At 44.6% G+C, this 23,472-nt stretch overlaps 1 protein-coding gene across 1 annotated transcript in view; it reads left to right on the forward strand.

Annotated features, from left to right (window-relative positions):
* The first annotated feature begins 4,907 nt into the window (after window positions 1-4,907).
* Window positions 4,908-23,472, forward strand: part of EPHX1 (epoxide hydrolase 1) — a 28,032-nt gene continuing 9,467 nt past the window's right edge. The window contains exons 1-3 of the mRNA XM_009901220.2: window positions 4,908-4,958; window positions 18,128-18,315; window positions 21,108-21,288. Coding sequence (XP_009899522.2) covers window positions 18,133-18,315; window positions 21,108-21,288 — 364 coding nt within the window. The 5' untranslated portion in view covers window positions 4,908-4,958; window positions 18,128-18,132. The remainder of the gene's footprint in view (window positions 4,959-18,127; window positions 18,316-21,107; window positions 21,289-23,472) is intronic.

Consider the following 23,472-nt stretch of genomic DNA (forward strand, 5'->3'; position numbering starts at 1 on the left):
ACAGCTAACCCAGTCAAAGAGCAAAGCTATATATTTACAAGCACATATGAAAAGCAGGTTATATATAACACAATATATACAGGTATTTACAATATATACACAGAAATATACAGCAAAGAGAAATAACACAACAAAAATCCCTCCCCCAGGAGGGATCCCCTCCCTGTAACCGCCTCTCTCCCCCCCTACCTCCCTTTTTTCCCCAAAAAGGGGTTAGAGAGAAAGAAAGGCAAGTTATTAAGGGAAAGAGTTGTTAGTAAGCTTGAAAAGCCCATGCAGGATTAGTTTTTGCTTATCTGAAGGCCAACTCCAGCAGTTCACGAAGAAGCAGGCAGGGAGAACAGGCTGAAACCCAGACTCCCCCAACTCCCAAACCAAACTGAACTGAGGAAAAAAAAAATTCCAACTGCTCCACAATCTAAAGTTGCATTTTATCCATGCACCAATGAAATTCGTTTAGAATATCAGAATGTTTTGGTTCTAGTACCAAAAACATTTAGCCAGAGTGTCCCAGCACTGTTTGTTCTTAAAGGCACAGCCTCAAACGATCACATCCAGACTGAATAACCCCAACTCCCTTAGATGCTCCTTGTAGGCCACGTGTTCCAAGCCCTTCACCAGCTTTACTGCCTTTCTCTGGATACACTCCAGCATCTCAATGTCCTTCTTGTAGAGAAAGGCCTAAAACTGAACCCAGTATTCAAGGTGCAGCCTCACCAGTGCTAAGTGCGTGTAATTTTTGAGATGAGAATGATGCCACAGTATTTCAGGAGCAGATTGCTTCCTCAGCAGAATACAAAGCAGGGCAGTTTGCTAACCCCTGCTTATTATGCAAGCTTGTGTAGGACCTGTAACTGTTCTAACAGACTAAATGCCCTCAGGAGAATGTGGGCTTGAACTGGACCATGTAAAACTGGTGTCTGTGGGAACTGAGCCAATAAAAACATGGTCATGGCAAGACAGCAGAATTAACTGCCTTCATGCAACTACAGGCCCTGCTGCTGAACATGGCCTTTGTTTCTGGTGAAGGTAGGTGCTAATTTTCTTAGTGCCAAAATTATCTAAGTGTGTGTTCTCGGAGTCTGGTAATGGGAACACAATTACTTTCTGCCATTCTAAAAACATCTGAAGTCATGAGTGCCATCTCTTAAGTGCTCTTATGTGGAAATGTCCAGCCTCCTAGCAAGAACCAGTGTGCTCAGCCCATTAGCTAAATCACAGAATTCTTTTGGTTGGTAAAGACCTCTAAGATCATGAAGTCCAACCTTCAACCTAAGACCACCATGGCCATTAAAACACATACCCAAGTGCCATGTCCACACATTTCTTGAGCACCTCCAGGGATAGTGACTCCACCACTTCCCTGGGCAGGCTGTTCCAATGCCTGACCACTCTTGCAGGAAAGAAATTTTTCCTAGTATCCAACCTAATCCTTCCCTGATTTCAGGCCATTTCCTCTCCTCTTGTTCTACCACTTGGTACTAGGCAGAATAGACAGGCCCTCGCCTGACTCCAACCTCCTTTCTGGGAATTGTAGAGAGCAATGAGGTCTCCCTTCAGCCTCCTTCAGTACTCCCCATACAGATGTTTCCTAAATGTTCTGAGTGTTGATATGAAGTTATACAGCAGTGTTTCTCTTAAACTGTAATGTTGGCAATTTATGAAAGCATTCTCTGTTAAAATCAACATCAGTTCTTGAGGACACTTTGGTTGTGTAGCAAGTTTTGGCTTCTGTCTCCTTTTTTGTGGCAATTCTTAGTCATTTTTTAAGAACTTAGAACACAGAGATCTGCGAGCAACTGGGGTTTTGTTTCCTTTGGAATTATGTTTGCTTGTTGGTTCCTTTTTGTTCATCTAGAAGTGGTATCTGTTCATAAAAGGACTAATCTGCATTGCTCTGATTCTACTGAGCAGAATCTTCACAGAATCACAGAATGCATCAGGTTGGAAGGGACTATCAAAGGTCATCTTGTCCAACTCCCTCACAATGAGCAGGGACATCTCCAACTAGACCAGATTGCTCAGGGCTCCATCAGGCTTGACCTTGAATGAATCTTCCTGAGTATTAGCATATGTTTACAGCAGGAATTCAAAGAGTGGTTTCTTGGGAAGGGGGTTGAGTTTTCTGACACCTATTGAATGGCTTTGCCTGCTGGTAATGAACAAACGAGCTTGCTGTTCACATTGGCTAGCAAATACATAAATAAATAAATATTTTTAAACTGGATTGCTCATGCATGTAAATACAGCCATCTATAATACAGTTCTGCTATCATTGTGTGGCTGAAAGATGAAAGGCTTGCCTCAGGGCACTGACAAATGAGCTCTGGCAAACTGTGTGTGGCTTAAACATGTTACTTCCCAAAGGTATCTGCTCCTTGAAGGAGCAGGCAGGAGGATGAACTAATGCTTCAAACACGCCTATGTGAAAGTCAGAGTCTTATTTTAAATTGCTATAGAAGATACCTCTTAAATTCGGGGGCAGGAAGGAAACTGAACTTTTCTGTGAGTGGTGGATGGTTGGGTATATTTTTTTCATGTTTAGAAAATAATTTGCTGTGGCAGTGCTACTGTATGGCTGAGGGCAGTCATCAAAGAACTAAACAGGGCTCATAGATTCAAAGAATCACAGAAGGCATTGGGTTGGAAGGGACCCTCAAAGGTCATCATGTCCAACCCTCCTGCAGTGAGCAGGGACACCTCCAACTAGATCACATCTGTGGGGAAAATAACAGAAGACAGGTATGGAAGATTCCAACCATGTTTAATTGACCTGCAGCTGAAGTGTAGAAAACCACAAATATCACACTAATTGCTGTCTAGCCTTGTGCGTTGGACAAGTAGAACATCTGTGTTTCAGTAACACAGATATCTGTGATAGACTCAGAGGCATCCTATGGAACATGCTTGAGATTCCTGCCCTGCTCTGGGAGAGATCAAAACCCAGTGGTGAATACCTCTGATACAGGTAGAAACAGCAGGGTCAGCAGTCCTCTAGCATGGACCAAGCTCTGCAGTGCCTGTATCCTTGCTTGTGTACCTCTGTCTGTGTGCTGCTTTGGGGATCCCCTGGTTGTTGAGGTAACAAAAATAAATTTTCTCCTTGTGTTTCCTTAGTGGTTTTGTGGTTGCTCCTGCATCCTGCCTGTGCTGGCTCACACAAGGTCACAGAAACCTTAATAATAAACTGCATGACCAACTTCCTTAGCCAATGAGAGTATAAGAAAAGAGTTCTTCTGGGTATCAGAAACAGCACACAGGTTTTAGCAAATGAGAAGATGACCCTTCAGTTCTAACTCTTTTGGAGTATCTACCTACATTGCAGCAATTAATTTACTTTTGTGTAATGCAGATTGCATACTACTTGACATTATTTCATTTGGATGATGTCTCCCAGTCTACAACTCAGCAACTGTCCACAATAATTTGTCATCACTACCTGTCTTTTAAATATCATTCCTTACACTGTCAGGTAAAAACCGTTCTCCAAACACATCTGTAGTCAGTTTCTCTGTGCTTAAAGGAATCTTTGTCAGAACTCCCAGCAGTTCCCTTCACACCAGTAGTCCCATCAGTTTCTATCATGACCATATCCTCCCCATGATTTCTATTTGCTGTAACAAATTCCAGCTGCTTTAAAGGTGGCTAGAATGCTGCATAATGTTCTTCTATCTCAGCTCAAGACTCTAAAGCAAAAATTACTTTAGCAACTTCACACTCTGACATTCCTTAATGTTTTCCATTTCTCTTATTTTAGATTATCTCAAGCAGGGAGGGACCCGAAAGTATCATCAAGTCCAACTCCCTGCTCCTCGCAGGACTACCTAAAATTAAACTGTATGACTAAGATCATTGTTCAGAAATGCCTTGAACTCAGACAGGCTCAGTGCTGTAATCACTTCCATGGGGAGCCTACCCTCTCGTTGAAGCTTTCCTATTGTCCAACCTGAACTTCCCCTCACATGGCTTCATTCCATTTTTCTGTGTCCTATTACTGATCACCAGAGAGAGATCACCACCTCCCCTTCTGCTGCCCCTCTAGAGAAAGTTATAGGCTGCAATGAGGTCACTACTCATCCTTCTCCAAGCTGAACAAACCAAGTGATCTCAGTTGCTTCTCTTAAGTCTTACCTCCAAGGCTGTTCACCATCTTGGTTGCCATCCTTTGGACACATTCTTAATAGTCTGATGTCCTTCTTGAGGCATTCCCAGCTGAACACAGTACTCCAGGTTCGGCACCACCAGGGCAGTGTCAAGTGCAGCACAGTCATCTCCCTTCACCAGCTAGCCATGCTGTGCTTTGTGCACAGTTGGCCCTTTTGGCTTTAAGTGGTCTTTGCATCTCTGTGTTCTGCTTTAATAGGCTGTGGGAGTTCCTGTGAAGCACAGAGCTGTGCTGCAGGGTGATAGCTGAGGAGGTGCAGCAGCCTGAATGTGTTTCCCTCAAGCCAGTCCTACCACAGGGTGCTGGTGGCGCTGGCTGAGAAGCCATTTACGAAGCTCACACCTGGTGCCACTCAAGAGTTATTTACCGCCTGACTGTGTCCTAATTCTGGCATCACCAGCATGCGTTAGCGTTTGCTGTGCTGAACCTCGTATCCCTGTGACCACCTGGGCGTTCCAGAGCCCACTTGAGCCCCATCATTGCCCAGTTGGTGGCCGGTACTGCACGGCTGCGGGATGGGAGCAGCAAGTGCTGTCCCCCTTGTTTCGGGCCGGCGTCAAGGGCGGTGAAGCTTCCTTGCTCACCTTCAGCTCCGGCGGCTGCAGGGCCAACCAGTCTCAGCTGCGGCCTGGCACTCCCCGCCTCCGGAACTACAACTCCCAGTGGGCTGGAGGTGGAGGGGCCCGGTCAGCACCACCATGCCCCTCTCCCGACGTGCCAGTAGGAGGCCCCGACAGCGAGGAGAGGCTGAACCACGCCAAGGCGTGTGTGGTCTGGGCTCTGGCCGCGGCAGGTAACAGGAGGCAGGTTGGCGGGCGGAGTGTGAGGGGAAGGTCGCGAGCTCGCCTCAGGGCAGAGGCGCGAACCGCCTCAGCGCGCGGGGTGTGTTTGAGCGCAGCCAGCCCCGCCGTACCCAGCCCCTCAGTACCGCCGGTTAAGGCAGGCGTGTTTCGGCTTACGGGCGGGCGGGGAGGGCAGCGCCTCGCCTCCCCCCGGTCCCTGCCTCTCAGGGGGTCAGGGGGCGGTGGCCGAAGCTAGCGGGATCTGAGGAGTGTTTGAGAAGTTGCCCGGCTCCGGGAGGGGGACGGCTGCCTTAGCCACGGTGGTGCACGACCGAGGGGCTACGCGAAGACGCTGGGCTGAACTTGCCGTCCAGTCGATGGAATGAGCGTTTCGGAGGCTGCCGTGTGCGGCGGCTGCCGCCGCAGCCCGCAGGCGTTCACCCCCGAGAGAGAGCGGGGAGGACCCTTCAAAGCGGGCTCTGCGCCTACGTGCCTGCAGTACTGTTGTTTTAGAGTTGTGAGCCCCCCGCCAGCCGGTAGTAACGAAATATTATTAGCAAGGGGTGTTATCAAGGCCTGAATAATAACCGTGGCGCGGGTGGGGATGTTTTGGGGGCGATTTCGGGAACAGGAAAGCCTTCACCAACCTTTCTGGGGGGGAGAGGAGATGGGACATTCCCCAACAACTTGCTGGAGCCAGAGCTTAGTCCTGTTTAAAGTTCCTGATAAGCTGGCTGCACCCTTGCCAGTAGTTCTGACAACAACCATTTTATGTAGCGCCCACTGGGCATCTGGCCAGGTCTCCTGGTTGAGTTAGTGCCGTGCAGATGGTTTCATCTGGTTTTGGGTTGTGTTGGGGTTTTTTTGTTGTTTGTTGGTTGATTTCTAATCCCCTTTGAGGGGAAAAACTTTTTTCCCAAAATGTTAAATTATTTTTTGTTTGGTGGTTGTTGTTTACAGCTTATTGGGCAAAGCTGAAGATTGTTTGAACATAGCATCGCATCCTGAGCAACCTGATCGAGTGTGGGGTGTCCCTGCCTGTGGCGGGGAGGTTGGAACTAGATGATCCTTGAGGTCCCTTCCAACCCTGACAATTCTATGATCCTATACATAGGACTCTGATGAACAAGCATTTTAGGGACGAGAAGAAAACCTTTTAACTGTAGTGACTGCATTTTGTTGTGTAACTGAGCAAGCTGTAAAAGACAAGCTGCAAGCGATGCACTTGCTCCTTGAATTTGTTCAGTTTATCAGAATTCTGCTGGGAATTTGACTTGGCCCTGCAATTAAAACACATCATTATCAAGTACATTGCAAAAATAATCTAATTCTATTCAATTAGGTTGCTTTCTTTTCCCTTGTTTTCATAGGAAAGCTTGGCTGGTTGTAGGTGAACCTGTGAGACAGGGAAGCCGCCATCTCAAATTTACTTGCACAGCCACACATGCAGGGTTAATACTTTGATTGGCACTGTTTTGAGATGTTGTGCTTCTCCTCTGAAATGGATATTACTCCTGTCTGAACTAATCTAAAACTGTGACCTGTGTGCACAAATTGCTAATGCATACTGAAAATCAATGGGAGATAGGCCCCAAAAGCAATTAGGCAGCTTTGAAAATCAATCCACAGTTGAAATTGTCCAAGGACAAGGATTAGATCTTTGTCAAAAGCTGAAGTCTTTGTGGGGAAGGTCCTGGCACAGTATCAAGTTTGTGACTGTTCTACATGAATTCCAGTCTGAATAAATATATATCAAAAAACTTGCATATGATTTGCTTAAATTCTAATTCTTTATTTCTTTTGAATTTTGTTGCATTTTGGTGGTGGTGGTTTGGTTTGGGGGGGGTTGCTTGTTTGGTTTTGTTTGTTTTGTTGGGTTTTTTCCACAGGGGTAATCATGGTGGTGAAGTAAATAATTCCAAATAGAGCACAGTTGGTAGCAACCAGTGCAGCCAGAATCCACATGCAATTTGTCTGTGTGAATTGCCCTAAATTGGTTTTTGATTACTAGGTGTTTTAAAAGGCCTTCTTCCTCCCCCTGTTGCTCTACTGTACTTGTATTTGCTCATTCTGTAGAGTAATACCATGTTTTCAGCCTGTTTATCTAGGGTTTCAGCAAAGCTCTCAGACTTGCCTAGTATTTTTAGACCTAGAACTGCAATGTTTTAGTATGGTTAAGTGCTGTGAAACAAGTTCAGGCTTCTTAATAGAATATACATGACCAATTTGTTCTAAGTAATTGCAACACTTAAATAAAAAGGTTTGGGGTAGTAATTCCATATTGGTAATACTCCCAGAAACTCTTGTTTCTTTAGTAACAGTTTGTCTTGTAATTTGTCAGTGGAGAAGTAGCAAAGCAGAGATGGGGGGTGGTAGGTGCACCCTAGCATATAGCTCTAGGCAAAACAAATTGATTATCTTCCATATTCCTGTGCCCGTTTCCTATAGTACAGTTGGAGCATTGAAATTTTGTGACCAGGTAAGGAGGTAAAGGCTGCTTTGTTGAGCCTGCAAGCCTGTATTTTCTTCATGTCATGCACAATCCCAGAAGCAGGGCAGTCTTCTTTAATGTGCAAGTTCCTAATGTGGCAAATAGTTCTCTAATTACTGTACAGGTCCCGAAAGGAAAGTCACTTGGAAAGTAGAGCATCTTGCTTTTCTCCAAAGAGCTTTGGTCTGCTTCTAATTAATGCTGAATATTCCAGTGGTAATATTCAGAAGGGGAAAGAAAAAAAAAAAATGGTTCTGGATTCTTCCTCTGAATGTGTTCTTTTTGATTGAAAGCATCATTTTGTGTGTGTAAATGGGCATTTTAGGTAAACAGTCAAGCACACAAACCTACCTCTGCCATGGCATTTGCTTTAGTATCTTGGTGCTGCTAGACATAGCAAGATGGGTAACACAGTGATTTTTGATACACCCTGGGGGTGGTGCTTGTTTTGTGATGGTGTTTGGGTTTTAGGTTTGGGGGGGTTTTGATGTTTTGTTGGTGTGTTATTTTTGTTGCCGGTTTGCTTTTAAGTGGCATTATCAGCTTTGATTTATATTTAAACACATTGTTATTGACTGGCAGGGCTGGGAATATTTTTGTGGGACTCATAGTGGCTATGCTTTGTTCCTTGCTTTTTTCAGTATGTGTATGATGTTGTCTTCTAATGCGGTTACCAGAGTGAGGAAATTATCTGCGATCATGTTTATGGAGAGATCCTACTGGGATAAAGAACAGGAGCTGTTTTCTAGGTGTCCTCTCTGAAAAGTGACCTGTTCTCTGACATTCCTCCAACTTTCTTTTTTTTTTTCCTTTTTTTTTTTCCCCCCCCTGAAACATCTCTGTTGGAGATGATTAGGTGTAATCCCCAAGGCAAGTGAAGGCTCAGCAAGCACTGTTTTTCATTATTCATTCTTTCTCTACCTCAGTTCTCCTATTTATGGCAGCCAATGTATTTATTCTCTTCTTTTGAACACTGTGGAAGACATAAAATTGTTGCTCTACCTGTTTGTTCTGTATGCCCTGGCTCCCCCTCCCATCTGTACCCTGGGTGTGCTGTGCTGTCTGACAGAAGATGAATCTTTCTCTCAGGTCAAAATGACTCTATTATGAATCAGAAATAGAGCTCTGTGGAAGGACCTAGTCGTCTTCTAAGCTTCATCTTAAGTGTCAGCTGCTCTGATCTGGTGGGTACAGGTAGTGCACTTCTTGAGATGGAGCCCTTAAATATTTAGTTGTTATTAAGAGAGAGATGAAGTAGGAAGAATTGTTCTTGTTACATGTTTACTCTGGCACATCCTTTTGGTGTTGCAGTTATTTGACAGAAAATGATGACTACCATCTGTTCCCCTCCTCTCTTGTAATTCAAAGTTCTTTTTCTCTTTCAGAACGAAGTCCTCATAGAGAGATAACAAGTTTCTATCTGTTCCTGTTTCCATAGTCACAATTTGTAATTTTTATTATTTTTTTTTCTACACTCTCATACATGTTTGCTTTCATGGCTGTCCTTATTACTTGGGAGTTGTGGTCCTAATTTAAACTTACAGTGTGCACCTCATCTCATGGTCTTGCAGATTGCCAGAGATTTCCTCTGTCAGTCTTTATGTTCACCATTTCCATCTCCACTCCTCCTTTTAACAGAAAGATTGCCATGTACTTTGTTCTTACATACTTTGGAGTGCAAGATTTCCAACTGTTTGTTCTCTTTCATTTCTTTTCCCCTCCAGGGCACCACGTACATGCCAATTCCGCATGTGTTAATAATTAAAGGGTTTAGGAACAGTTTTCTAACTGTGCTAATACAAAAAGCTTGTAAAGCAGCTAGTTGAAGATTTTTCCCTCTCTGATTTCATGGAAGAATCTTAAGAGAATTAGACTAATGGAAAAATCCCACAGTAAACAGAAGGACACACACTGTGCCATACCACCGAGCAGTGCAGGATGAATCTGAGGCTTGTCTAGAGATCAGACTGGGCAAAACACTGGCCAAAAATACCATTGCAGTGGAGGAAGGCAACCTTTTACTCTTTAGTACTGGAGGATTTAGTGAAGCTAAAAATAGTACCCAAATTTCCTTTAAGGCCTGAAGAACAAGTACTTCAGTCTCATTTTATTATTTAATATCTAACTCTCTTGGTTCCTCTGCACTTTTTCCCACCCTTCTCTGTAAAAAGCAGATGCTGCCATAAGATAAGGAGTTTCACCTCTTGGAAGGCAAACCAGAACAATGTGCTATTCAGAATTTCAAGGACTTAAATTTTAATCTGAAGTAAAATCATAGAGTTGTTTTGGCTGGAAAAGACCTCCAAGATCATTAAGTCCAACTGTCAACCTAACACCATTAAAGCATGTCCCAAAGTGCCCACACATTTCTTGAACACCCCCAGGGACAGTGCCTCCCTGGGCAACTTGATTCAGTGCCTGACCATTCTTGCAGGAAAGAAGTTTTTCCCTAATATCCAACCTAAACCTCCCTGGCACAATTTCAGGCCATTTCCTCTTGTTCTGTCACCTGATAGAAGGGAGAAGAGACCAACACCCACCTCACTCCAACCTCCTTTCAGGGAGATGTAGAGAGCAATGTGGTCTTCCCTCAGCCTCCTTTTCTCCAGGCTAAACTACCCCAGTTCCTTCAGCTGCTCCTCACCAGACCTGTTCTCCAGGCCCTTCACCAGTTCTGTTCTCTGGACATGCTGTAGCACCTCAATGTCTGTTTTTGTAGCGAGAGGCCCAAAGTATTCAAGGTGTGGCCTCACCAGTGCTGAGTACAGGGGCAGGATCACTTCCCTACTCCTGCTGGCCACATCATTCCTGATCCAGGCCAGGATGCTGTTGGCCTTCCTGGCCACATTGCTGGCTTATGCTCAGCAGGCTGCCAACCTGCACCCCCAGATGCTTTTCTGCCAGGCAGCTCTCCACCCACTCTGCCCCAAGCCTGGAGCATTCATGGGGTTGTTGTGACCCAAGTGCAGGACCCCCCACTTGGCTTTGTTAAACCCCAGAAAGCTCAAGAAGTTCTTTGTAGTCTATTTTAGTTGACTATGTCACTTAGCTGGATAGACAGTAACTGTTTTAAAAACTTTTTACTGGCATGATAGCCTTCTTTCTCCCCCTGCCCCTGCCCCCCAGTGTAAGATACAAATTCAGTGAGCTTTGTCTAGGAGATCCAGCTTCCATGTTCACCCCCAAGTCATATGCCAGGCTTCTGCTGCTTCACTGCATTTGTGCAAAACACCTTTGCTAATGTGGCTGGAATTTGAGGGTCATTAAATGGGATAAAGGCTGGATAGGATAAACAGGATAAAATCTTTGTGGGATCTAACCTTAATGGTGCAGCTATCAAATGCATTATTGTGAATCAGATTGATTCAGACTGGGAATTAGGAAGAAATACTTTCCAGTGAGGGTGCTGAGACACTGGAACAGGTTGCCCAGGGAGCTTGTGGAAGCCATCTCCCTGGAAGTGCTCAAGGTCAGGTTGGACAGGGTCTTGAGCAACCTGGTCTAGTGGAAGGTGCAGGGGGTTTGAACTAGATGATCTTGAAGGTCTCTTCCAACCCAACCCATACTATGAAATTTTCACCCTTAGTTATCCTTACTGAACAGTGCTAATTTAAGAATCCTTTTCTGTCTGTGGAATCCTCAAGAGAAATTATGGCAGATGGAGAGTAGACCTTCTTTCCCCTGAACCAGGCACAGGGGTTGTAACTATTAGGTTACAACCAATAACAGGGTATCACACAGATCCTAGGTCAGATTCTACCAGTTTGTAGCCTAAAGGCTTTTTTAGAGTCTTGGAATGAAGTGAGTTCCTTCATGCATGACAGAAGCAAAATAAGGGAAATTGAGATAAACATGTTTTTAAGGAGCACATAAGAATGTGTTAATCAGCAGGGATTTGAAAGAGCAAGTGGTGTTGCTTAAATGTACATTGAGCATCTTCCTTTTAGCCATGTGGTGTTTTAAGCTTTGACTATGATAGGAGCTTTGACATGCCAATGGGTGCATAAATGAGGCTACCTTTGGGTGAGGAAAAGCAGGTAACAGTAAATTTGGTCCCTTTTTACTTTTATGCTTAGCTAGGCTTGGATCTTGGTGCCCTGTGGGATTTCAGTGTAGTACTGAATAGATCACAGAATGGTAAGGCTTGGAAGTGACCTCCAGAGATTTGAGTCCAGCCCCCCTGCCAAAGCAGGATCACCTTGGCTGGTCACACAGGAATGTGTCTAGATGGGTCTTGAAAGTCTCCAGAGAAGGAGACTCCACCACCTCTCTGGACACCTTGTTCCAGTGCTCCAGCACCCTCAGAATAAAGAATTTTTTCTGTGAGGTAGAACTTTCTGTGTTCCAGTTTGTATCCATTGCCCCTTGTCCATCACAGTTGATTGTCACTGTGTTGTAAGAAAAATTAGGTGGAAATAATTTGTAGAAGGTGCTCACCTTCTAACCTGGAATGAAAGCACCTCAGGCACCAACTGCAATATGTACATCTACTGAGTGAGACATATGTGGTACCCCTAGAGCCTTAAATGGGTTCTCTGATAGTTACTGCTGTCCAAGAGCACAGCAGATGAACAGCTGCAAGGGAGCAGTGCCTCACTGGCATAGGTATGGTGAGGAGAAAGTTGTTCACTGAGTCGTTCGTCATTGGAATGGGCTGCCCAGGGAGGTGGTGGAGTCGCCATCCCTGGAGGTGTTCAAGAGGGGATTGGATGTGGCACTGGTGCCATGGTTTAGTCATGAGGTCTGTGGTGACAGGTTGGACTTGATGATCTTTGAGGTCTCTTCCAACCTTGGTGATTCTGTGCTGGGGGCACACTCCTAACCCTGGCCTGGATGCAGTGTACCCCACTCCTGGGAGAGCTTAGCTGTCCTCCTCAGGGAATGAGTGTGGTTTCCCCTTCTCTGGGGAAGTGACCTCTTTGGTTCTAGTCATCTAATTAGGTTCCTGCTGTACTGGCTAATTCCTGATTGTGAAGAGGCTAGAAGAAGTTTGTGGAACAGAATGACACCATCTCCTCCTGCTGCTTTGGAGACAGCATTGTGTGCCACCTCCCTATGGCAGCAGAAAAATGTAAATGCTGGATGTCTCACCAAGACAAGCCAACAACTCTGTTGGATTTGTATTTCCTGTCTTTGATTTGCTTCCCTGCGTGGGATGCTTTATTGCATCCCATGCCTACCTCTCCTCCTTTCCTGCAGTGTTAATGTAGCAGTTTTCTGCTCACCTGGGAGATGCTATCAGTTGCACGCTAACCAATTCTGATGTTGCTAAGCTATTTTGAAGGTTGTCATAATGCTCCACAAAATACATAAATAGGAAGCTTTTCTTATACAAATGTCTTCACTTTCCTGGGTGGGTTTGTTTGTTTTGGGTTGGAATTTATTTGTCTGCTTCTGGTGTTACATAATGACAAAAATGTAGTGTCTGGAGATGGTAGGACTTGGACTGAGGGTGATGCTTCTGGGACTGTGCCATGTCTTAGTTCCTTATAGGCTGTCAGTGCTAGGGGACCCTGTCACAGGTGCCATGAGTTTTGGAAGTCTTTCAGTGAGTGGTAGTTTTTTTTTCCCCTTCAGATCTGTTGGAAAGAGTAACCTGCAATTGCTGCTCTTCAGGCAAATCCATCAGTAAACAAAGAGGCTGCAGCAGGGGGATGCTGCCTCTTCAGTAGAACCTGATAGAGTTTATGCAACACAACAAAAAGAAACAGAAGCATCACTTCTAAATTTGAGCTGTTACTTCTCCTGCAGAGTAATTATTAACCAATAAAGCTTTTATCTGGCAGTGTCAGTGTGCTCGGTGCTCTGAGCTAACTTGTAGTCTGCTAGGATCCTAGCCAACCTTGGAGAGAAAATGTTACAAATTGTAGAATGATTTGGGTTGGGAAGGAGATCATCTAGTTCCAACTCCCCTGCCATGGGCAGGGACACCTTCCACTAGACCAAGATGCTCAAGGCCCTGTCCAACCTGGCCTTGAACACTTCCAGGGAGGTGGCTTCCACAACCTCCCTGGGCAACTGCTCTTGCAGGTTCAATCCATTCTCCCTCATCTTATCACTACAAACCCTTGTAAAAAGTCCCTCTCCAGCTTTCTTATAGAATCATAGAATGGGCTGGGCTGGAAGGGACCTTCAAAGGTTGTCTAGTCTGACCTCCCCACAGTCATCAGGGACATCCCTAACTAGATCAGGCTGCTCAGAGCCCTGTTGAGCCTCAACTTGAATATCTCCCAGGATGGGACCTCCGCCTCCTCCCTGGGCAACCTGTTCCAGTGTTCCACCACTCTCATAGTACAGAACTTGTTCCTAACATCTAATCTAAATCTGCTCTTTTCCAGCTTAAAGCCATTGCCCCTTGTCCTGTCACTGCAGGCCTTTGTAAACAGACTCTCCCCATCCTTCTTGTAGTTCCCTTTCAGGTACTGGAAGGCTGCTGTAAGGTCACCTGGAAGCCTTTTCCACGCTGAACAGCCTCAACTCTCACAGCCTGTCCCCATGGGGAAGGTGTTCCAGCCCTTTCATCTTTGTGGTCCTCCTCTGGACCTGCTCCAAGAGTTCAATGGCTTTGTGTTTGGGGCACCAGAACTGGATGCAGTACTACAGGTAGGAGTGTCACAAGAACAGAGAAGAGGGGGAGAATCGCCTCACTGGTCCTGCTGGTCACGCTTCTTATGATGCAGCCAGGATATGGTTGGCCTACTGGGCTGCAAGCAACCCTAAACAATTATCACCTCTTGTACGTGTCTGAAAGTAGCATGGTCTTTTGCACCACACATGTGCTAGCTGTTTTGCACTGGTATTATTTCTTAGCACCTCTTAGAGTGGTGAATATTGAGTATCACTCAAGGTATAGCAGCTGGGTTATGTAGCATTTGAGCTAAAATGGCTTTCTAGAGGTTGGGTTCAAAGTCTTTCCACATGCTTATTTCCCCAGTAACATGTTTTAGATGGATTGTAGTGCTGCAAAGCAAAGGTGAATGTTTACTAGTAGAACAAGATAGGGATTTTGCCATTAAGCTTTCTGATAGATGACTTCTCTGAAAAATAAATTGCACTGTTCTCTGGGGTATCTGCCACTGGATACTGATGAAGACAAGGGATGAGAAGACAGAGCTTTGATGTAAATAATTGCTCTGTTCCTGTGAAGCTGTTTGCTCTGCTGCTGTTGCAGGGAGGACAGTGCAAATCCAAATGCAAAAAAAAAAGCTGAAACCCAGGAGAGTTTTCAACAAGGAGCAGTAAGATACTGAAATAACACTTGAGGTTTTCTTGCAAACAATGTGATTTTTGAGGTGTACTTGGCCTTCTTCAAGAGAATCTAGTTTTGCGCCCATTTACTGGTTCCATCACACTTGAAGGTTCTTCTTTCAAAACATGTTTTCAAGGCAGCAAAACAAAAACATTTCTCCTCGAACTCTTTAGGATAAAAGCAGTGTCTAAGGTATTTAAGTGTTGTCTACAAACAATATCCACCCTGGGGTACAGCAAAGTCTTGGAGCCTAAGTACTTTGACATAGAGGGAAATATTTCCATTTATTCTAAGGTCTTGCCTTTGGTCAAATAAAAAGAGGCAAAAGCCAAACCAAAACATGAGCTCCCTTTTGAAGTAGTCATTTTTAAAGGCCACATGGCAGCATGGTTGCATCAAGAGACTTCAGAGAGTAAAAAGATCAGCACTTTGTTGTTTACATCTCTGAAAACTGCAGGAGTAGGAAAGTTTTATTGTACCCAGTTCTCCTTCCACATGCAGCTGTACTGCTGTATCATGGAACAAGTGCGAGGGGCTAAGAACTTCCATCTCACAACAGCTCAGCAAAGGAAATTCTGATGCAAATGCATCCTGGCTGAGGCTGCTTCACGCTGTACAAATATCACACAGGAGTTTTGGAGAACTAGGTGGAATAGCAAACTTGGGAAATCATTAAGTGTGCTTGCTCTAAGTGGTTTCCTTTCAGCATGAGCTGGAGAGGTTGGTAGGAGCATACTGTGTTCTAGTAACTCATGGCTAGCAAAGCAATCCCTTTGAGTGTGCTATGAACTGGTACAGGCTAAAATACTGCTGATGCACTTGCCCTTCCTCTTTCTCCTGTGCACTCAGAAATGTAGCATAGTTGGAGCTCCAGGCCCCTGTGTTTGTTGTAATGAGGGATTTTACAGGCACTTTCAAGGGAACTGAGAGAGACTGAGTACAGAAAGCAACTTGGGCTCTCTCACTGTTAGCAAAAAATAATCCAAACCAGTGTTACAGGCAGCTTCTTCCAAGGGAAATTGACATCTTAGGCAAATCAATTTGCCACCAGCCCCAATTCTCTCTGACAGAAGTCAGAACTTCTGAGAGATCTGAAATTGATTTTAGCACTTGCTGCTGGACTGTAAACAGGCTCATCCTAAAATCTGTTTGGAATTGATTACCAAAGCTGCTGTCTTTTCACATAGCAAATTCTCTGTGTGCAGAGTCTGGGGCAAATGCAGAGTTAGTTGTACACAATCCTTCCTGTGTCTTCTGCAGTGAAAATTCTGATTTTTTTTTTTTCTCCAAGTCTCCTTGAGAGCAGATGGGGGAAGCAGAAACATTTTTTTTAGATCGGTGTACTCCAATGATTTAGGACATAAATTTCTTGCTAGAGAATTGGCTGGGAGTCTGTTCCTGGGTAAAGCAGCAGTGTTAGGCGGTGTGCCTGTGTCTCTGTTGACAGAGGGGATGGTGCTGACACAGCATCAGCCAGGAGAAAGTCCTCTGTTTTTCTAGGTACCCCAGCTGTCCTGCCTGAACAACAGGGAATGGTACTGACAGCAGCTCTTTCCACTTGTTGGTGTGGGGCTTTGTAAACATACCCAAGTTGGCCAAGAGGTGGAATTTTTCCTATTGTGGTGCTGGTGAACCCTTGTAGTCTAGACGTGGCCTGAGTTGTGCTGTGAATTCAGGGAAGCTGCTGTTCTTCTCTGTGAAGACTTAGTAATAGAAATGCCATTAAATACTGTGGTAGGTAATATTTCTGTCTAAAGTGCTTTGAGGTTTCTAAAAGCCCCTTCAGTCCTGCTTTGCAGTAGAATTTAATTGTGCTCAGGAGGCTCCTAGACTGCGTGAGTTTGTGTTGAGGCAAGCTGAAATTGGACAAACTTTGTAATTCCAGGGTAAGTTATGGCCCCAGTATGGTGGAGGTGGGAAAAGATTGTTGTCTTGTGCTTCAGAGAACATTGTGGAGAAAAATTAGCACCTCCTCAAATAGCAGAAATTGTGGAAGGGCCAGTGAAATGAATAAACAGATTGAATTCTTTCAGTGCCTGTCATTCCCATTTCTCCAGGCTCCAAGATGAAGGAATTTCAGGTCACTTTTCAAGGCTGTAGCACTTGGCATGTCTAAGCAATATATTTTTGTAGCTTGCTGTGTGTCTCCATTGTGCCTGACTTCTGCACAAATGTTTTACTGGGTACTTCCTATGCCCATTTCTTTATTGCCAGGCATTAGAAAATTAAACTGAAAAGGCTGAGTAAAATGTGTCCTGTCACATAAAGGAACACACAAGACAGGTCAGTTTTACTCCTGTTATACTTACATGAACTCCCATAAACCTGCATTACAGAGTTCCTGTTTTGACCCAGGAATATCTTTGAACAGTTTCAGAGCATCAAATAACTCTGCAGCAGCAAAACCAACAAAACCTTCCAGCTCTGGAGAGAATGAAGGCTGTTCTGTTTCATAAGCAATGCCTGCCCTACAGAGTTTTGAAATACTTCATGTCTTCTCAATTCCCCAACAAAGGAGTGTCTGAAACACAACACTCTCTAAAACTCTGCATCAAAATGATGACAGTACTGCTCCCCAAACATTTCTCATACTTAAAGGGATGCTTGAAAACATTAGAGAGTCTTCTGAGTAACTCTGCTCAGCATGAAACAGTTCAAATGGATGTCGTTGTTGTTCAGGTGTTCTGTTTGACGAAAGCACAACAGCCCTGCAGCTGTGTTCCAATGCTGTGACATCACATTCTCAAGACTACAGAATATTATCACTTGGAGAAGGTCATTTTAGTGCCAGGGGAGCTTGCACGTGGTCTTTTGTTTCCTCTTTAAAATAGTTCAGAGGAGGAAGAAAGGGAAGGTCCTTCTACCCTTTGCACTGCTTCTCAAGGGTTATGTAAATATCTCCCTGCCCTAACTCCCTCAGGCTGACTGGGAGGTACAAGGTGGCTGCCCTCATGCTCTTCGTTCTTTGTTCTCTATATGTGTCTTGGCTTTTTTCCCTTCCAAATCTGTAACAGTAGATATTTGAGCCTCACTGAAGAGTTGCTTTACTTTGGAATTTGTGGGAATCTAAAGCTTTAGAAGAAGAGGAAGCATTAAACTTGAATTATGTCCACAGTCACGTCTTCAATGTTGAAGTTCAGCAGCAGTCAGCAGCCACTGAGGAAGCTGATGTGCTGTGTTTAGAGGAGTGTTTAATTACCAGTGTGATCTCTTGACTTGCTTTGAGTTCTGTTTTTACTAAATGTCTTTTATGTAAAACAATTAATTCCTCCCTATTTAAGTTGCTTAAAGCATCCTAGTCCTGAAATTTTGCAGAAAGAGTGATGTGCTGTGAGTGACAGAAAGGTAGGATTCAAACTAGTGTAGTCTTTTACAAAGTTATGTCACATGTCTCTGAACCATCTGCCTGGGCTTACCAGAGTTCTGTTCTTCTCCTGCAGGCATTATGCTGCTTGAAGTATTCCTGGTTCTGGGAACAGTTGTCATCTATTTCTTACTATCTAGGAAAGAAGAAGCAACGTTGTTACCCCTCAAAGAGGGATGGTGGGGCAAGGGACAAAAGCCTGACACTGAAGAAGATAAAACTATTCGACCATTTAAGGTGGAAACTACAGAAGAAGAGCTGAGCGTAAGCAAAACTCTGTAGTGGGGAGAGAGAAGAAAGAAATGGCCAAATAAATGCAGAACTTGACTGGAAGTAATGTTTAAAATTGAACCAATAGTTACACTTAGAATGAGCAATCAGAGAATTGTCAGGGTTGGAAGGGACCTCAAGGATCAGCTAGTTCCAACCACCCTGCCATGGGCAGGGACACTTCACACTAGAACAGGTTGCACACAGCCACATCCAGCCTGGCCTTAAAAACCTCCAGGGATGGGGCTTCCACCACCTCCCTGGGCAACCTGTGCCAGTGTTTCATGAGCCTCATGGGGAAGAAGTTCTACTTCTTCCTAACATCCAATCTGAATCTAGCCATTCCCATTTTTGTTCCATTCTCCCTAGGCCTATCACTACCTGACACCCTGAAAAGTCTTTCCCCAGCTTTCTTGTAGGCCCCTTTAAGATACTGGAAGGCAACAATAAGGTCTCCTCAGAGCCTCTTCTTCTCCAGACTGAACAGCCCCAACTCTTTCAGTCTGTCAGGGGGAGTACTTCAGAAGATAAATATGGTATGGGCAGATTTCACATTCTGCTCTGGAGTCTTGTTCTCAACTGGCTGTTGCAAGATGGTGAGTAAGGAAACCTACTCTGTAAAGCCTAATATCCATAGAAATCATGTTACAGGTTACTCAGCTCTCTGTTCTTGTTTGTGCACCTTCCTCAGTTTGTGCAGACCAGAACAATATGTTGTTGTTTGCTTTCTTCTTTTTTCTTTTTCAAAGCAATTACAAGTATCAAATTTTCTTCACTGCTTTGTTTGCAGCTGTGTTGGATGCTGCTGCTGTAATTAATGATCTGCTTTGGTCAACACTAATACTACAGTGGTAATTACACTCAACACAGAACGTTGCAGACTTTATTAGGCAGCAAGGTTCTGACTGTGTGTATTTAAGTCAGGGACTGCACAATTTTGTACATCTGTGTGTAGTAGTGGTGGAACCAGTACTCATGGGGTGGCTCATTTTATTGATCTAGAATGGATTCCTATTTTATCAGTGAGGCCTGAGTTTTTTAACACTTTGTTTGCCCTCCTTAGATTATCAATGGATATTGATCTCCAATATTTTCCTCTTACACTGCAGACACAAAGCTAATTTCTAATTTATGGATCTTTTTGAAACATGCAGTTCTCTATTATGACAACTACCACAACAACATAATCATAGACTGCTAGGGGTTGGAAAGGACCTCCTGAGTCAAACACCCCCTGCCAAAGCAGAATTACATAGAGCAGGTCACACAGGAACACATCCAGATGGGTCTTGAAAGTCTCCAGAGAAGGAGTCTCTACAGGCAGCCTGTTCCATCACCTTCCCAGTAAAGAAGTTTCTCCTCATATTGAGGTGGAGCTTCCTGTGTTCCAGCTGAAATCCATTGCCCCTTGTCCTATCACAGGACACCACTGAAAAGAGACTGGCACCTTCTTGACACCCACCCTTCAGATATTTGTAAACATTAATAAGATCTCCTCTCAGCCTTCTCCAGACTAAACAGCCGCAGCTCCCTCACCCTTTCCTCATAAAGCAGATATTCCAGTCCATTATCTTTGCAGCCCTCTGTTAGACTCTCTCTAGTTTTCCCTGTCCCTCTTGAACTGGGGAGCCCAGAACTGAACAGGGTGTTCCAGATGTGGTCTCACTAGGGCAGAGTAGAGGGTGAGGAGAACCTCCCTTGACCTGCTGGCCACACTCTTCTGAATGCACCCCAGGATACTATGGGCCTTCTTGACTACAAGGGCACATTGCTGTCCTATGGATAACTTACTATCTATCCAGGACTCCATGGGCAGAAAACTCTTTCTAAATATATTCTTACTTTAGCTAGGAGTTAAAAATTATGCTGGCATACCTTACTAAAACCATTTTTTTCAGAAGGTGTGGAGCACACAGCATGTGTGTGCAGACACCTTTAAAAACTTAATTTTAAAAGCCATTTTTTCTGTACGTGTGTTCCATGCCCTAACAATGAGCTTGAAGGCATATACAATGCCTAGGCTGAGACTGCCTGTCCTCTCACTCAGTGACAGCTATCTCCATCACTGGATTAGAAAATACTCTACAGGTTTAAACCCCACAGAGGGCTGAGCAGGATTAGATTTCCAGGCCTGCCTTCCACCTTCAGCAATTCTGTGGTTCTGTGTGCAGTAGCAAGGGGCTCTTGGCTGTCCTTCCCTGCTGAGTGACATTGGACTGTGTTTTGCAGTGTTGTCAGCATCCTCTGTAACCCTGAAGTGCAGGAGGAAGGTCACTTGCATAGTTACTCTAGATTGGGCAACTTTCATTCCAGTCTTTAATACCAGTTTTGCAGCCATTAGCAATCCCCGAGAGTGTTTCCCAGTGGGGACATCCAGCACCTCAGGCTTGGGAGGGAAAGCAAAAGGTCTTGGCTAGATCCATGTGCTGATTGTGAGGCTGGTCTCACAGGTAACCTGGGGAACAGAGTACAGGACTTCAACTGTGAAGCCACAGTACTGTCGGAAGAGTATTTTGCGCTCTGTGGGTATCAGCCTGGCAATCAGGTTACACTAGCCCTGCCAAACAAAGAGCCTTGGGAACAGCTGTAAATGGAAGAGGAAGGAGGCCATCTGGAGGAGAAAAAGAATCGGAACAGCTGATGGAGCATCAGCAAAATGCCCGTGTGCTGTTAGGGATGTTGCTTCCATTGCTTTCATTTCACTTGCAAATAACTAGAAACCATGCACAGCAGAGCCCAAGGTGGCAGACACAACTGCCTGTCACATTTTTTTGTTTTCTTTATAGGACTTATTTAGGAGACTTGACCAGGCTCGATTCACTGAGCCACTGGAGAACAGTCGCTTCCATTATGGTACTAACTCCAAGTACCTCAGGAAGGTTGTCTCCTACTGGAAAAACCAATTCAACTGGAAGAAACAAGTTGAAGTGCTCAACAAGTACCCACAATTCAAAACTAAGATTCAAGGTATGTGGTGGGGTTTGGGTGGATTTTATTTTTTTCCCCTTAAAAAAATAAACAGTAATACATAACCCTGTCTGCAGGGGATTTCAGTGGTAAGAATGCTCTGGTTGTGTTGCATGGACCTTCCCTCCCTGCCGTGGCATGGATCACTGGCACCGCTGCTGAAGCAGCAAGAAACTCCATTGTAAGCGAAGCCTCTAGGACAAGGAATGACAAATGGAATTTCCCTTGTGCCTGGATGGGCTGTCAGCATGTGTTAGGAGGAGCCAGGCAGAGGCATTTGGAATCAGAACTGGATCTTCAGATGTACATGTGTTCCCTGACTTGCATGCAGTCATGCAGAAATACCCACAGATGCCTGCTCTTGCTCCATGTAGTCCCCCAGCTGCTGCTGTGATGCCATCAGTTTTGGCAGCCCTCCTCAGCTGGGTGTGCTGGCTGCTCAGGTTGTTCCTGCTTGGCAGGGCAGATGTGCTCCTCTGCACTGTTTCAAGCACCCACAGGCCTAGAAAAGTGGAAAGCATTTCCTTTGGAGGTGATGTGCTGCCAGGTGTGAGTGGTTTCTCTTTTTACTCAAAGCCACAGGCACCTTCTGAAAGAAACCATCCTGCTAAAGTCTGGTGGTGCTGGAGTGTGGTCAAACTGGACATTTTAAGTGCTTAAATTAAGGTTGTGCCTGGATCATTTTGGGGTACAGTTGTAGATTTAGAGCAGAGCAGGCAACTGTCTCACAGGATGGCAAAAATTCAAGTTTGAGATGATGATGATGACTTGCACCTAGAATTGTGTATTATTTCAAATGGGGCAGTTCTCTGTAATACTTAAGATAGACTTAGGACAAGAAATGGTTGTGTTACAGTGGTTAGAACATAAAGATTTTAGTTCATGGCTTCATAGAATGGCCTAGATTGGAAGGGACTATGTATAAAAATAGGAGAAGAAATGTCAATATTAAAATGTTTACAAAAAGGAGCCACGAAAAGACAAGATCAAACATGCTGTACAGAAGTTCCTAGCTTCTGTCACCACTGGGAGGTTTTACAGAAACCCACAGAATTGTCAAGGATAGGGAAATCTCAGTCAGTGAAAGAGAATGAGATTGCTGGTGAGATTGAGTTGATGCGAGTAAAATGTGCTTAAATCCATCAAGAAGGGAGGCATTCAGGCTCTACTAATAGCAAGTTCCTGTATTCTGGAAAGCAAACACTGAATAGGCTTAAGAAAAAGCAGTTCACCTGAGGAAACCAGTGCAACACCGCTGTGTGAAGCTCACTGCTTGCATATTGTAAAGATCATACATGAAACAGGGCTGAAATTTTTACCTTTTCTTTCAGCCCTGAGAAGAGTGGTACTAGAATACTTTCCTGGGTTTGTTTGCTCATGGCAGGAGATACTGAAAGCTTTGGACAAAAGGCAGAACTACAAAATGGAACACATTCACTCTATTTTAGAATGTTTTACATAGAATTAACCAGGTTGGAAGAGACCTTCAAGATCACCGCGTCCAACCCATCAACCAATCCAACACCACCTAAACAACTAACCCATGGCACAAAGCACCCCATCAAGTCTCCTCCTGAAAACCTCCAGTGATGGCGACTCCACCACCTCCCCAGGCAGCCCATTCCAATGGGCAATCACTCTTTCTGTATAGAACTTTTTCCTAACATCTAGCCTGAACCTCCCCTCTCACAGGGAAATTCAAGTCCTTGGTTTAAGCCTGATTGGTTTATCAACAGTTCAGATGCGTGGCTTGATTAGGGGAGGCCTCCACAGACAGAGAACACTCACTGAAGGCTTTTCTTAATTCCTTTTGATGTAACATTAGAATCAGGGGCTGGAGACAGAAGGCAGACCTGGTCAAATGGGAAGTAAGGCATTCACAAAACAAAGACAGTGATTAACACCCCCAAACAAACAGCTGCTAATCGTGAAGGATTCCATCTCTTGCTGCCTTTGAGTTGCAATTGTATGCCTTCCAGGAAGACAAATCTGTAGTTGACTGAAGCCTGCCTGGTGCCATATAGGGACACTTAGGAAAATGCAAGGGCACTTGGACTAACTGATGTAATCATCTATTCTGCCTTTAAGCTGTATGAGTCACCACGTTACCATTAGTAGATTTCTTCACTTCTATGTCTTCTTTTGCCTGTTTATCTGAACCCAGAAATATGTCGACCTCCTTTG

Source organism: Dryobates pubescens, chromosome 2 (assembly GCF_014839835.1).
Source record: "Dryobates pubescens isolate bDryPub1 chromosome 2, bDryPub1.pri, whole genome shotgun sequence".
NCBI classification, from domain to species: domain Eukaryota; kingdom Metazoa; phylum Chordata; class Aves; order Piciformes; family Picidae; genus Dryobates; species Dryobates pubescens.